The sequence below is a fragment of the Falco rusticolus genome, chromosome 18 (genome assembly GCF_015220075.1).
Source record: "Falco rusticolus isolate bFalRus1 chromosome 18, bFalRus1.pri, whole genome shotgun sequence".
NCBI classification, from domain to species: domain Eukaryota; kingdom Metazoa; phylum Chordata; class Aves; order Falconiformes; family Falconidae; genus Falco; species Falco rusticolus.
The window spans coordinates 4,605,956-4,618,941 of NC_051204.1; the positions used below are offsets into that span (position 1 = coordinate 4,605,956).

At 56.5% G+C, this 12,986-nt stretch overlaps 1 protein-coding gene across 1 annotated transcript in view; it reads left to right on the forward strand.

Annotated features, from left to right (window-relative positions):
- The window catches only part of SRCIN1 (SRC kinase signaling inhibitor 1), a 58,733-nt gene that overhangs the window by 19,508 nt on the left and 26,239 nt on the right, over positions 1-12,986 (forward strand). The window contains 1 exon segment of the mRNA XM_037410901.1: positions 5,414-5,437. Coding sequence (XP_037266798.1) covers positions 5,414-5,437 — 24 coding nt within the window.

The window sequence follows — 12,986 nt, forward strand, 5'->3', positions numbered from 1 at the left end:
GCACCAAGTCCAGACCCCAGGGGAACCTGCAGCGCCAGAGGAGTCCCTGTCCTTGAACGTGGAGGCCACAGCAGGGAGATGTTCAAAGCCCAAGCCGGCTTTTGCATGGCTGATCCTCAGCAGAGCGTTTGTCCTGATGCGTCGCTACTTGGGGATGCATTGCTATAAACAGATGTTGCTGGTGTGCTTTGTATTGGCCTCAGGAAAGGAGAGGGCTTGAGGAAGTGTCAGGAGGGCAAATCACTGATGTCCAAAAGCATTTGTGCTCGGTAGCATCACCTGGGCTGCCCCGGAGGCACTGCATGGTCGGTCAAGGCTGTGATTGCTGCTGGAGAGCTGATGGATCTCACCTGGGGAGGGGGCTGGTACGTGGGACGCTGTGGTCCTGCAGCAAACTTCGAGCAGTGCATCTGGGCCACCGTCCTGTGGGTGATGCTTGCCATCCAGTCGCTGTGACAACCTGCTATGGCATCTCTGTAACATCTCTTGGTGGCCATCAGAGCCTCTTTGGGCGGGGGGGTGGAGAGAGGTGTAGTCAAACCCAAGTCACTGCCTAAAGATGCCGGTGCCTGAAAGAGGAGCAGCAAAACAAGCGTCTTGGTGCCCTTTGCGCCATGGGCTCTGGCTTGGGTGGCTCGCTGAGGCCCCTTAGGAGCCCAGGTCTGGTGGCAACTCACCCCAGTGCCCCTGCATCTTGTCTTGTCTTGCCTTGGCCTGTCTCCCGCACGCTGGGATGCTCAGCTTTGAGAGGTCCTTCCACAATAACTGCGAGACCTCAGATGACAGGACCTGCGGTGCACAGTGTCGGCGTCGCTCTTCACTCTGTCTGGCTACTGTTTGCATTCGCCTCTCTATCTTGTCATGTTGCTATTTCCACTTTAATCCAGTTTCTCTCGTACTGAAAAGCATTAAAAAAACCCTTAATAAGGGGAAACAGATTAAATTCACTTTACTGTTATTTTTCAAGGAGATTTTTGTTTGTCAAGACATTGTGCCGGAGGGGGACTCTATCGGAAAGTGGAACTCCTGAAAATGAGTTAATTAAAAAGCCAATGAAGCTGCCTCTGTCCCTCCCTTCGGTGGAGCGTGCTGGGGCTGCTGCTGCTGCCCATTTTGGAGGGACGCATTTGGTCCTGCCTTGTTAATCACTAACAGATTTGTGCTATAATTGCTAACCAGGGGAAGTCTGCCTTGGTCAAGGCAGTGACTCACTTGGATTTCATTTACCTCCTGTCTTTTCCTGGGACAATCACAAAGATTTTTTTTTTTTTTTTTCTTTTTCAAACTTCAAAATGTTCTTCACTCCATTCCCCCAGCGCTGGTTTTCCCCTCTGCTGCAGCATGTACATGTGTGTATGTGTGTGCATCCCTCCAAGCATTTGTGCATGCACGGGTCCCCTCACGGCTGTGGGTTCACAGGAGCATCTCAACCCCCCTTTTGCACTTGCACAAGCACTCCAGCTCCTCGGTGCACGCCTGTGCACACGCTTGTGCTTCGGAGGAGGGTGTGGGGGGCAGTCCTAGTTAGTCCATCATTTTGCAGCATCACAGACATGACTTTCATTGTAATTATAATCTCAGCCTTTGTAATTCTTCATACCTTCTGCACAGCTCTGCTGCAAGCGAGCTGCCTGTTTTATCGGTTGTAACAAGGCTGTCGCTTCAAATCCTCTCTCAGACCATTATCTCCCTTTGATGCTTCTGAAGAGCCAGCGATATGTTAATTCTACCTTGGCCCTCTCCTCTTCCCTTCTCCTTGCGCAAATCCACCCTTGCCAGCCTGGCCGGCTGCCGTGGTGCTGGCAGGGGTGCTGAGCACAGCGCTGGGGCTGTCCCTGCTCTGTCCCCTGCCTTTGGGGCAGCTGCTGGGGGGTGGCTGCGCTGAGGGCTGTGGCTGCTAGTGCTGCCCTGGTCCCCTGTCACTGCCATCTCCTTGGGCACAGCCTGTGCCCATGGCGGGGTACCTGAGCTGCGGGAACACGTCCTCTCTGCTCTGAGGGGGATTTGGGGTGGGTGGAGGACAAGCAAACGGCAGGACGTGCTGGGCAAAGCGCCGGTGCGGCAGCAGTGCCTGCAAGGACAGATGGAGCCCCCCCGAAAGGTCTGCGTGGGGGTGTCCATCGCCCACTTGGCCCTGGCAGACAGCACCAGATTGTCGGCTCTGGGCAGTCCTGCCTCCCGGCGGGATACAGGCAGGGCAGGCAGCGCATCCCCCATCCTGCCCACCGCCTGGCCAGCCCCAGGCAGAGCTTGGCTTGGGGGGGTCCCGCACCGCTCCTGGGGCTGCTGGAAAAGGGGCTGTTCAGGGGCCAGATCCAGGGACCTGGGAGAGGGTGGGTGCTGTGCCACCCTGGTGCATGCTCCAGGTCCCATTAAACAGCCCAAATCACTTCCAGAAGATTCTTGATTCCCTCCCATGGCACTTGGGGTTCAGACAAGCTCATCGCCAGTTTGATGTGGAGTGGTTGTGTGCAGTGGGGATGTAATTTATGGACTTTGTGATAAGCCTGTCCAGTCATCCTAAAATAATAAATAAAATACATACCAAGGGCTGGCATGAGATAGGATCAGTAATATCAGGGTCTGAGGAAAATTACTGAGACTCTTCAACAGCAAAATAAAGAGCGTGGAAGAAAAAAAAAAATCACAGAAGGAAAAAAGTCAGGAACGTCATCTCCTGGCACAGACAGGTTCAAGGCCCTTTGGGGACTGGGACAGACTGGTTTGGCTACAACTCTATGGAGTATTTGGCTAAAATATCCGATCCCATTGTGGAGGCCCATTGCAGCCATTCAAGCACAAATGAATGGAGAGGGGGGTGAGCATCCCCTCGGTGTGAAGGCAGTACATCCATGCCTCCAGGGACCTCCGGTGGGCCCCCCTGGGCAGGGGTCTCTGGCCCCCTTCCTTGCCTGGATGTACTGGTGGGGAGAAGCAGCTGATGGAGGCGGCGGTGGGGGTGCTGGCAAGGCGAGGGGATGGAGGATTTCCTCCTGTCCCTTTGGAACGGGCTGTGATTTATGAAGGGTCCCTCACACAGACGTTCCTGGGAGCAGGAGCAGAGCCTGGCCTTGGGGAGTTTGGATGAGGGCTGCTGAGCAGAAGCGCGGTTACAAAACCCTGCGCAGCTTAAGAGACGTCTCCAACTCCGCAGCGTGCGGCATGGCATGTCAAACCCTTCAGGAGCTGATGCAATCCTGCTCACCTCTGGGAGACAGCGGGATGAGCTGTGCTTTCCTGCGGCTCCTCGAGCCGAGGAGGAGCACACAGCATCCTCACATCTACCTGGGATGAGATGCTTTGGCTTGACCCACGGCAGTGGTACAGCTTGGGCTGTGCCCTGGCACTGCGGGGGTTGTGCCCTGGCACTGGGTGGGTTGTGCCCTGGCACTGGGGGGTTTGTGCCCTGCCTTGCCTTGTGCCCAGCACCTCGCCCCGGCAGCTCGCCGAGCGCAGAGCGGCTGGTGCAGCTGATGTATTAATTACTGGGTGCGATGGATGGCTTCATTTAGTACCAAAAGGCGTTCTGAGGCGGTTTCTCACTGTCAAGCTCCTGGTGTTTTGGAAAAGCTTGACGTGCCCGGGATAGGCTTGGATCCTGCTGGTTGTTATCTAATAGTGCCTGGTAATCACAGCTCTGGGCTTCTATTTCTGGTTCTGCCTCTGAGTCATGGTGTGCCCTTGGAAAAGACCTTTGTGCCTTGAGGCTTGTCTGCATGAAAACGCTGTGCTCGTTTGACTTAAATCCCTTTTAAAAGTTTCGGTTTGGTTGAGGCAGAGCTTGGTTTGGGTCTCCTGATGTCCTATGGGATGTTCACGTGAACTGCATCTTGAATTGGAACGAGAGCATCCTGCTGATGCTTGAGACGAGTCTAAAAAGTGAATTTGTGTTTATACACATAGATCAGACCTCTATTTACCCTGTCAGCCGAAGGGTTAATATCCCAGCAGCACATCTGCTAAGCGGATATTTAAAGTCCTTGGATAAATACTCCGTGATGGTCTAAACTTATTGCAACTTCTTCTTCTGCTCCCTGAGCATTGCAATAGGAGGCTTCTTGGCAGCTACTGGGGCATCGCAGGGACTGGTGGGGACTGGGAGCTTGGTGTGGGAGCTTACTTTCTATTTAAAATAATGATTAAACCCAGCATCCTCTAAGTAACAAACTAGGTTTGCAGCCACGGTGATAGCGGTGGAGAAATAAATGCTGTAAAAAAGCAAGGCGGTAGGTGGGTGTGAGAGGGGAGAAAAGGGTGGTCAAGACCTTCGATCCCAGTAACAAGACCACTGGGACAAAAGCTGCTTTGCACCCGTTTCTCCCACCCCATCCATGATCCGCACATCTCAGCGATACTGAAATGCTTCCCCTTCCAGCAAGGTGGATCACCCTTCTTGTCACTAGATCCAACGTCCCTCCTGCTGCGCACACCACCTCCTCCAGCGTCGCCTCTGGGTGCTGCTGGAGCCAGGGTGCTGTGCTGGGGCTGGGCTGTGTGGGTGCTGGGGGACCGGCTGCGGGGTGGGATGGAGCTGCTTGCCGTGCTGCTGTGCCAGGTGCATGCCGTGCTCCGTAGCGCTTTGCTTTGCCCGCAGCGGTGGGGAGCTCGCCTGTCCCCATCCGGCGGTGCGATGTGCTGGGGTGCTCCATCCCAGTCGGGTCCTGAGTCCCTCTGAGCACTTGTTGGGCTCCTGCGGCCCCGTCCCAGCTGTCCGAGCCCACTGCTGCCCTGGGAAAGGTCCTGAGTCTCTAAGCCACTCACCGCTCCGCTGCCTCCGATATACCTGCTGGTGGGGATCGCAGTGAGCCGCAGCTCTGAGCATCCTCAGGACTTGCGGGGCAATCTCCCACTGGTGATTAGCAGTGGGTGGCTTGGGAGAAGGAAGCTCTCGAGCTCTCTGGCTGGCTGGGCTGCAAGCGATGCCAGCTCCTGTCATTCGCTGTAGCACATCAGCTTGACACCGGTGGAAACACTGTGAAGAAGCAACAGAGGGAGGTAGCGGGGACCAAGAGGGGAGATGGCAAGATCCCTTTAAAAATGAAAAATATTCCGGCTTCCAGCACTGATTCCCAGGGCAGCAGCCTGACCAGCACGGGCCAGGACAGTGTGGGCATACCGGTGACTCCAGTAGCGATGCTGGGCTGCCATCCCGCTACTCCCTTGAGTTACTTTGCACCCCAGTCTGCGCTGAGCACCCATTGCCATCCCTGCCCGCCTGCATGATCCTGCTTCCCCTTCGCCAGCCCTTCGCAGCATGAAACTTAAGCGACCCATTGGGAGGGGACATTAAGCAGAAACGAGAGCAGGTTTAATATCGCAGTTTAAAGTCAACAATTCTCAAAAGGAAAGCAAAAGTCAAACCAGAATCTTAATGGTATTTTTTGTTTTCTTTTGTTGTTTTATTTTTTGTTAGCAACCCAACTACTGGAGCTTTAAGGTCAGTATTTCTGATTTTTCATGCTTCTGTTTGAAATGCATGCACTTTGCCACCCTTGCCTCATCTCTGTGTCTGTGTAGGGGGGTGGGAGCTCGGGATTTTTTTTTTGTTGAGGATTCCTGTGCCACAGTAGTTTGTTCTCAGCTCAGCAGCAGTTTAAGCTTGTGAGAAGGATCTTAATGCTTTTCGGTCAAGTCGTTGTCAGATACAAACCTGTTCTCCGAGTGGAATGAATCTGTGTCCTGCCCTCGTTTCAACCACTGTCACCCCACAGCTCAGTCCTGCTGTGTGATTTATTTAGAGTGATTTATTTCATTGCAACAGGGACCTTAATTCTGGGAAAAGGACAGGAAAGAGCCTGTTCTAGGTGGGCTTGGAAGTCTTACCTGTGGAGCTGCATCCAGGTGCCTGCTCCCAGGCAGGGATACGAGGGTTGCTCTGATTTCCAGTCTCTGGGAAGGTGGCCCTGCTGGGACTTGCTGTGCTTCCCATCCCACAGGCCGTCGGTCACTTCTCCGACTTGACCCTTTGCCCAGCGTTGCTTCCCCCTCCAGGCTCCTCATCTCCCTCTCCCAAGCCCCTCGTTCCCTGGGGAGCCCAGGCTGATCCCACGCTGTCGGGCAGGAGAGGAGCTCGGGGATCTCGGGCCGGGGGTGCTGTGCTTGCCCCTTGCAGGAGGTGGTGTTGGCAGGGAGGGAGGAGGAACAGGCTCTCCAGTGCAAATGCCATGCCGGACCCCCCAAAACCAGTTTGTGTTTGGTGTGTTGAGGGATGTGGAGACCAGGCCGCAAAGTTTTTTGTTTGGCTGGTGGTGCTGAGCCCCGCAGGAGGGGAAGGGGCAGCTCTGTCCTGCGTTGGCCATCACATCTCTGTCTCCATCCCCTGCCCTGGTGCTTTGGCATGATGGTACCAGCTGCTTCGTCAGGCGGCTGCTGCCGGAGCGGCAGAACGGAGAAATCATTAGTGGTTGCTTTATTGCACCAGGATCCTCGTGCCTGAACCCACCTTTTCCAGGTTACACAAAAGGGACCCTGACGGGAGCCTCCTGGCAGCGCCGAGGGTCGGTGCCTGCCTGGCGATTCCTGCCAGCACCTTGCAAACAGTTGCACTATTGTCTGGCAGGGTGAAGTACGCATGTCATCCCAGCTCCCCTTCCTCCCTCCTCCTCGCCCAGGGATGCGGTGGCAACACTTCAAGGTCAGGCATGTTGCTGGATGACCTTGGCGTGTCGTCCCCAGTGGGTTTGCTCTTCCTGTGGAAAAAACAGGCACTTTCCTTGGTTGGCAGCAGAGAGCGGAGGAGTCGTAAAATGCATAATATGTGCACTTGTCCCGAGTTTTCATTCTTGAAGTACTTGCAGCGTAAAACGCGTGTGAGCAGCGGCTCCCCAAATATTCAGCTGTCTTGAGCTCTCACCGGCTGGTTTCAGCCATGTGCTCTCGGGGACATTCCTGGGACTGGTGGAGTGGGGAAGGCACAAAAGCCTCGATTATTTTATTTTTTTCCATTTTTTGTGAGTAAGAAATAAAACGGGGGTGAACTTCAGGGCTCCACCCACCCCAGAGGGGTCCTCCTCAGCAGCGGCAGGGGGTTTGCAGCCACAGAGGTGGTGCATTTTCTATAACTACATATTCTTCTGAGCCTGGAAGTACTTTGCATCGCAGGCAGGAGCATCTTTCCTGGCTGTGGGAATTGCATTACGGGTTAAATCACCCTCCAGCTTCCAGCTGCCTGACCCTGATACCCAGTGGGGCATGAGCCAGAGGCAGCTGGGGATGGCTTGTCACCAGGAGAGCCCTGTGGGGAGGCTGATCCTGCCAAGCAGGTGCTGGGGGCTTCCTTGAGGCCACCGCAGCCACCTGTGTCCCCTGGGGTCTTCTGTAGCTGCAGGCTTGGCATTCAGCTGGGAAAGCTGCTCCCACCTCCCCTGCTGTCTCCCCAGAATAAAACTTTCATGACCTTTTAGGTTCCCTGGCTGTGTCCAGCTGCTGTCCTGCGCTGCTGGGGGTGTGCAGCCAGCCCTTCTCCATCCCTCAGCCAAAGTGTGGGGGGGCTGTGGCCAGAGCCCCAGCTGGTGTGGGATGGAGGGGATCAGATGGTGGGAAGGGCTGTGCCAAATTCCCAGGGATGTGGAACGCTGCTGCTGGTGATGGGCCCCCAGGGCAGGACCTGCTCTCCTCTTGCCCTGGCATCCCTCATCTCCCTGTGGACAGGCAATGGGGGGTTCTGGCTGCGGTCGGGGGCTCTCCAGGCATGGGCTTTTGGGGAGGGGGGGGGGGGGGGCCTGCATTGCTGTGTTTGTTGGCCACGGTGCTGGAGATGAGCAGATGCACTTGTGTGGTGATGCTGTCATTGCAGAGAGGGGTTCAGGATATCGCGCTGTCCCCAGCCATTTCATCCTCCACATCCCCTGGTGTCTGCAGGTCCTGCCACAGCCGCTCCGTCCTCCTGCCCCGTGCCCCAGCGCATCCCTGGGATTCCTGCACTCACTCCTAGATTGAGCCAGCCACGCTCGGCTCATGAATGTCCCTTCCCAGCAGCTGGGTCAGGCAATGTGCTCACACGGAGCCATCGATCCAGCTGCTCCACGGCTATCGTCACGCTGCTGCCAGTCCCCGAGTCCCCAGGCAGATGCCCGAGTCCCTCAGCCAGGACAGCCTGACACCCACCTGCCTTTCCACCACCTAAACCGCGTCGCAGCTCACAGCCACCATCCTCCCGTTTTGGGGTCACCCAAACCCATCTTTCTGGGTTGTCAGCCTCTCCTGTGTGGCAGCATCTCAGCCCTGTGGTTTGCAGGATTTGGGGGGCTCCAGGGACGCATCCCTGGATCTGGCGGGGGTGGGGGGGGGCACATCCCCAGGGATGCAGCGGGGAGGGGGCTTCCCTGCAGCAAGGCAGTGCCAAGGGCTGGGGGCTCCAGCTGTGCTAACAGAAGGGTGGGCTGGCTCCTTGCTGTCACTCCTGGGCTGGGAGAGGAATGGGAAGAACCAAAGGTAAAGTCCTTTGGTGCCAGGACTTTAGAGAAACATCAAAGGGACTAAAGCAAAAGCTTCTGGGGAGAAAAATGACTGGGATGTGGAAGGGAGAAAGCGAGGGGGACAGGAGACATTTGTCTTTAGAACAAGTGTCTGGGGCTGTGCTGGAGCACACAGCTCTGGCTCCAGCAGTGGCTGGTGGTTTGACCAGGGCTCTGGGCTGTGGCACCGTGTCCTTCGCCCCAGCAGGGCTGCGGCACGGGGCTGGGCACCATTTTTCCCATTTCCATCGGCCAGCCGGGGAGTCGAGGCGTTTGCCCAGCCGGTATTATAGGCAGGCAGCGGTATTTACTTGCAGGAGACGAGCAAATGCCAGGCAGGCTTAGCTCCTGTAATCCTGCGGCTCCTGCACCAGCCCTCCTCCCTGCGCCCTCCCGGTGGCCTTGGCATCCGCCTGATCCTCGGGGACAGGCGTTTGCTGCGTAATATTTTATTGCTTGCTGGAGGAGGGCATTGGGGTGGACCCAGGAGTGGGGAGCAGCTGCTGAGCACCGGCTCCCACCTCCTCCCGCCGTTCTGCTCTTGGAGCACTCACTGGTTTTCTGACCTGTCGCGGGAGCTGCTCTCCAGGGTTTGGTTATCTCTTGGTCCTGGGTGGTGTCAGTATTTTTATTACCGCAGCAGTGGTGAGAGTAGCATCCTTGGTGTAAGGATGGGGAAACTGAGGCACGGTGGGACTAGGTGACTCACCTGAGAGATGCATCAGCAGGACCTGCAGCAAGGTCTGGGCTGGCGTCCCATGTTGTGGCTGTTTTCCTCCGGCTGTTGCTGCTGAAGTTGGGGGTTCTTTTTTTGTTGTTTTTGCACTTTAAATCAGCCCCTTCGTGCCTTTTTCCCTGACAGGCACCTGCACATGTTACCCGGAGCACGGCCTCCCCATGCACAGCTGTTAAAGCAAATCATGCTTCAGATACCAGAGAGCTGAGCCTTGTCACCTGTCACTGTGAAGTCCCTGTCACTAATGCAGCTACCCCGTGTCCCCACTGGTTTGCAGCCCGTACTCCCTCCCTGCAGCCCTGCGATACCCAGCAAGGGCTTGTCCCTTCTCCCCTCCGTCCCCTTTCTGCTGCTCTCTCGCACTTGGCTTTGCTTCCCATCCGCCAGCATCCCTGAAGGATGCAGTAATTTGCTTATTTTTGGAAGATGCTGTCACACAAGGCAGCATCGCCAGAAAACAGGGATTGAACGCGGCTGCCGCTCAGCCCCGGCGAGGAAGGGGATGGTTGGGGTGAACGTCCACGTGGGGTCGAGGTAGCAGGGATGGAGGCAGGACTGGCACCCTCACCCCCAAAAGTATCGCCACCCACATATCCCTACAAAATCCATCTCCTGTCTCAGGGAGGTGCTGGATCAGGCCTGTTTCTGGACCCTCCCTGCCTGTTTGCCTGGGATCTCATGGCAGGGATGCTCCTCTCCCCACAGATGCCAGGCTGGAGGTGCCTGTTTGAGGCACGGGGGGAAAAACAACTCCAGGAACAAAAGCACAGCTGCCTTTGCTGGGAGGTTAATGATTACACCCTCCCCAGGGGAGCCAAGGTTGCATCCAGCACCGGGAGATGAGGATGAGTGGGCATGACGTGTCCCCTCACCCGGGGCTGGTCCCAGCTCCAGCCCTGCCCGGGGCACCAGGACCTCCTGCTGCCCCACTGCTAGTGATGTGACTGCTCCACCCCTGCGCTTTTGGGAAGAAAGTGAGTATTTTGGGGACTGAACACAGCAGGGTCCTCAGCATGGCTGGATTCACAGCGCGGTGGGGACAGCCCTTTGGAGCTGCCATCTCCCGTGCGGGCATCCTGATCCCCTCTGCCAGGCAGGTGCTGATGCCCACCCGGCTGCCCATGCTGGGAGAGGGACCGAGGGACACTGCCACCCTGGAGGGCCACCAGCATCCGTCAATATTCATGAGGCTGCAGAGGATCCAGGCTTTTAAATATTCATCAGGCAGGCAAAGGCAGGAGGCTGTTGGTGCCAGTGGAAAAGGGGAAAAAATGCAGAGAGGGGGCCAGCAGCCCCCCCGTGTTCCCTGTGGAGCCAACTGGGACATGTCCGAGGGCAAAACGGTGTTTTCTGCTTGGAAATGGGACATCCGAGCGTCGGGCTCCTGCTTGTCACCTTCAGAGGGTGGCTGGTGGGCTGTGCAGGGCAGGCGCCACGGATGCTGGTGATGCTGGTGTCACGGAGATGCTGCTGTAGGGATCATACCATGGCAGGGCAGCGAGCTCCTGCCCGGCTCCCGCTCACAGCTGGCCGCCGGTAGCAGGCTGTGCACATCTGGTGGGGAAGGTCCCTTTCTTTAGTCAAGGGGTCCGGTTTAAAAAACTAATCCGATTTTAACGCTAATCCTGTTAACATTGAGATCAGGATTAATTCTGGGTTAATCGGGATAATCCTGACAAAATGTTGAGCATTAGACGTTGGATGAATTATTGCTGCCATGAGCGGTACGCTTTTAATTTGGCAGCAAGACACAGGCGGGGTGCGAGGGGTGGGTGCTGGTGGAAGGGGATGGATAGGCTACAACCCCCTTGGATGGGGGAGACTCGGATATATCCCTAGTATATCCCTTCATGTGATGCTCAGAGCACCCTGCACCTCTCATTTCTTCCACCTTTGCTGCTGCAGCCCCAGTTACCTCCAGTCTTTCTTCCTTTTCTTCCCAGCTGGGCATCTCCTGGCTCCTCCATGTCAGGATGCAGGAGCTGGGCTGCTGGAAGTCCCTCCCTGCATGGAGGCTTTGCTGAAGCTCAGCATTCCTGGCTGGTGGAGCTGGTGTGAAACGCTGCACAAGGATGCAGAAGGGTTCAGCTGCATCTGCTCGGCCCCCGCTGGCTGGGATCAAGTGCCTGAGCTGGGGTGTGCAGGAAGAACTCAGTGTGTGTGGTACTGGGGCAGCTGGGCTGCCCTCTCTGAAACTGGTTTGAAAGTTGAGAGCTGATACCTGGGCTGGGGGGGCTGGTGAGGTGATGCCCAGGTGCTGGGGAAGCCGTATCTTGGTCAGGGATGCTGTATCCCAGTTGGAGATGCTGCGTTCTAGTCGGGGATGCTGCATCCTGGTTAGGGATGCTGCATCCTGGTGAGGGATGCTGTATCCCGGTCAGAGATGCTGTGTTCTAGTTGGGGATGCTCCCCAGGAGTGATAAGCAGCCAGACCCGAGGTGAGATGTTGTCTGCTGGGGACGTGTCCTGTTACCTGGGCTCTGCTCCTCTTACAAAACAGCCGGCAGCTCTTCGCTGACTCACTCTCCGGGAGCATCAATAATTAAGGATGAGCAGAGTTTGTTAGGAATGAATGAATGAATGAATGGAACAGTTTGCGATGTACTGGCAGCTGTTTGTTTGCAGGGGGGTCAGTGCCACATTGGGTCACTCCTGATGTGAACTGAGGAGTCTCAGAGGGGTTGTCCAAACTGGAGTTCATTTGGCAAAGATCCACTGTCCCACACCCTGGGGCACTGACGTGTGCCCTCCGTTCCACAGGAGCCCCTCCAGCCATCACTGGGGCCCAGGAGGGGCCCGAGGTGGTGGGCTCTCAGCTCAGCATCTCGGAGAGAGGGATGGGCAGGTACCACTGTACTGAGAGCTGGGCTGAATGACCCCCAGGCAAACAGATGGGACCAGGCTGGCCTGGCTGGAGCCCCCCAGTGATGTTGTGATGGGGGCAGGCAGGCAGAGAAATGGGGTGGGGGGTTGGGTGGGGTGTGACATTGCAGGACAAATACCTGGAAATCCCTCCCTCCCTCCCCTGCTTCTCTCACAGCTCTCAGAGCTGCTTCAAAAAAAAAAAAAAAAGTTTCAAATTTCAATTAAAATTTTCCTTGGAAATGTTGACAGAAGCAGAGCTGCAGGAGGGACAGATGTTGTTTTTCTCCCAGCTTTGCTAACGGCTTTATTCGCCGCTGACCCTCGCTGGCAGCGCAGGCGAGTGGCCAAGGCTCCAGCCCCACTTCCCAGCACATCCTAAGGGACCCCTCACCCAGGGGGGGTCCCAGGGGGGCCAGGGGCCCCAGCCCCTTCCTCTGGGCATTGAAAGCATCTCCACAGGCATCTCCCCGCTGTGCAGGGAGAGGCTTTCCCAGTCAAGCTCCCCTAACACAGACACAGATCTCTAACAGATGGATGGAGGAGGCTCGGCTGGGATGGAGGAGGCTCGGCTGTGTCCCTGAGCAGCCCGGCGAAGCAGCACTGAGCCTGTGTGTTTGGGGATGGGGGTCACACTGCAATGTCCATTGAAAGGCTTTTCCAGCTGTGAGGAGGCAAAGGGACCATGTTGACTGTTTTTTCCCCGCATCCCTTTGTTTCTGAGATCCATTTACCTTGGGAATGGTGCAGACTGGGAGCACTGGGCTGGGCCAGGCTTTCCGAGATGCTCCCCTTCAGCTCTGGCTTGTAAATATTGACTGTCCCCTACAGCTGTTGGCAGCTGGCCCTGGAGGAGGGTGGCCCTGGGGTGTGCTGCAGTGTCGCAGTCCTCACGCTGCCAGGAGGGATGGTCCCTGCTAGCTCCAGTGAGC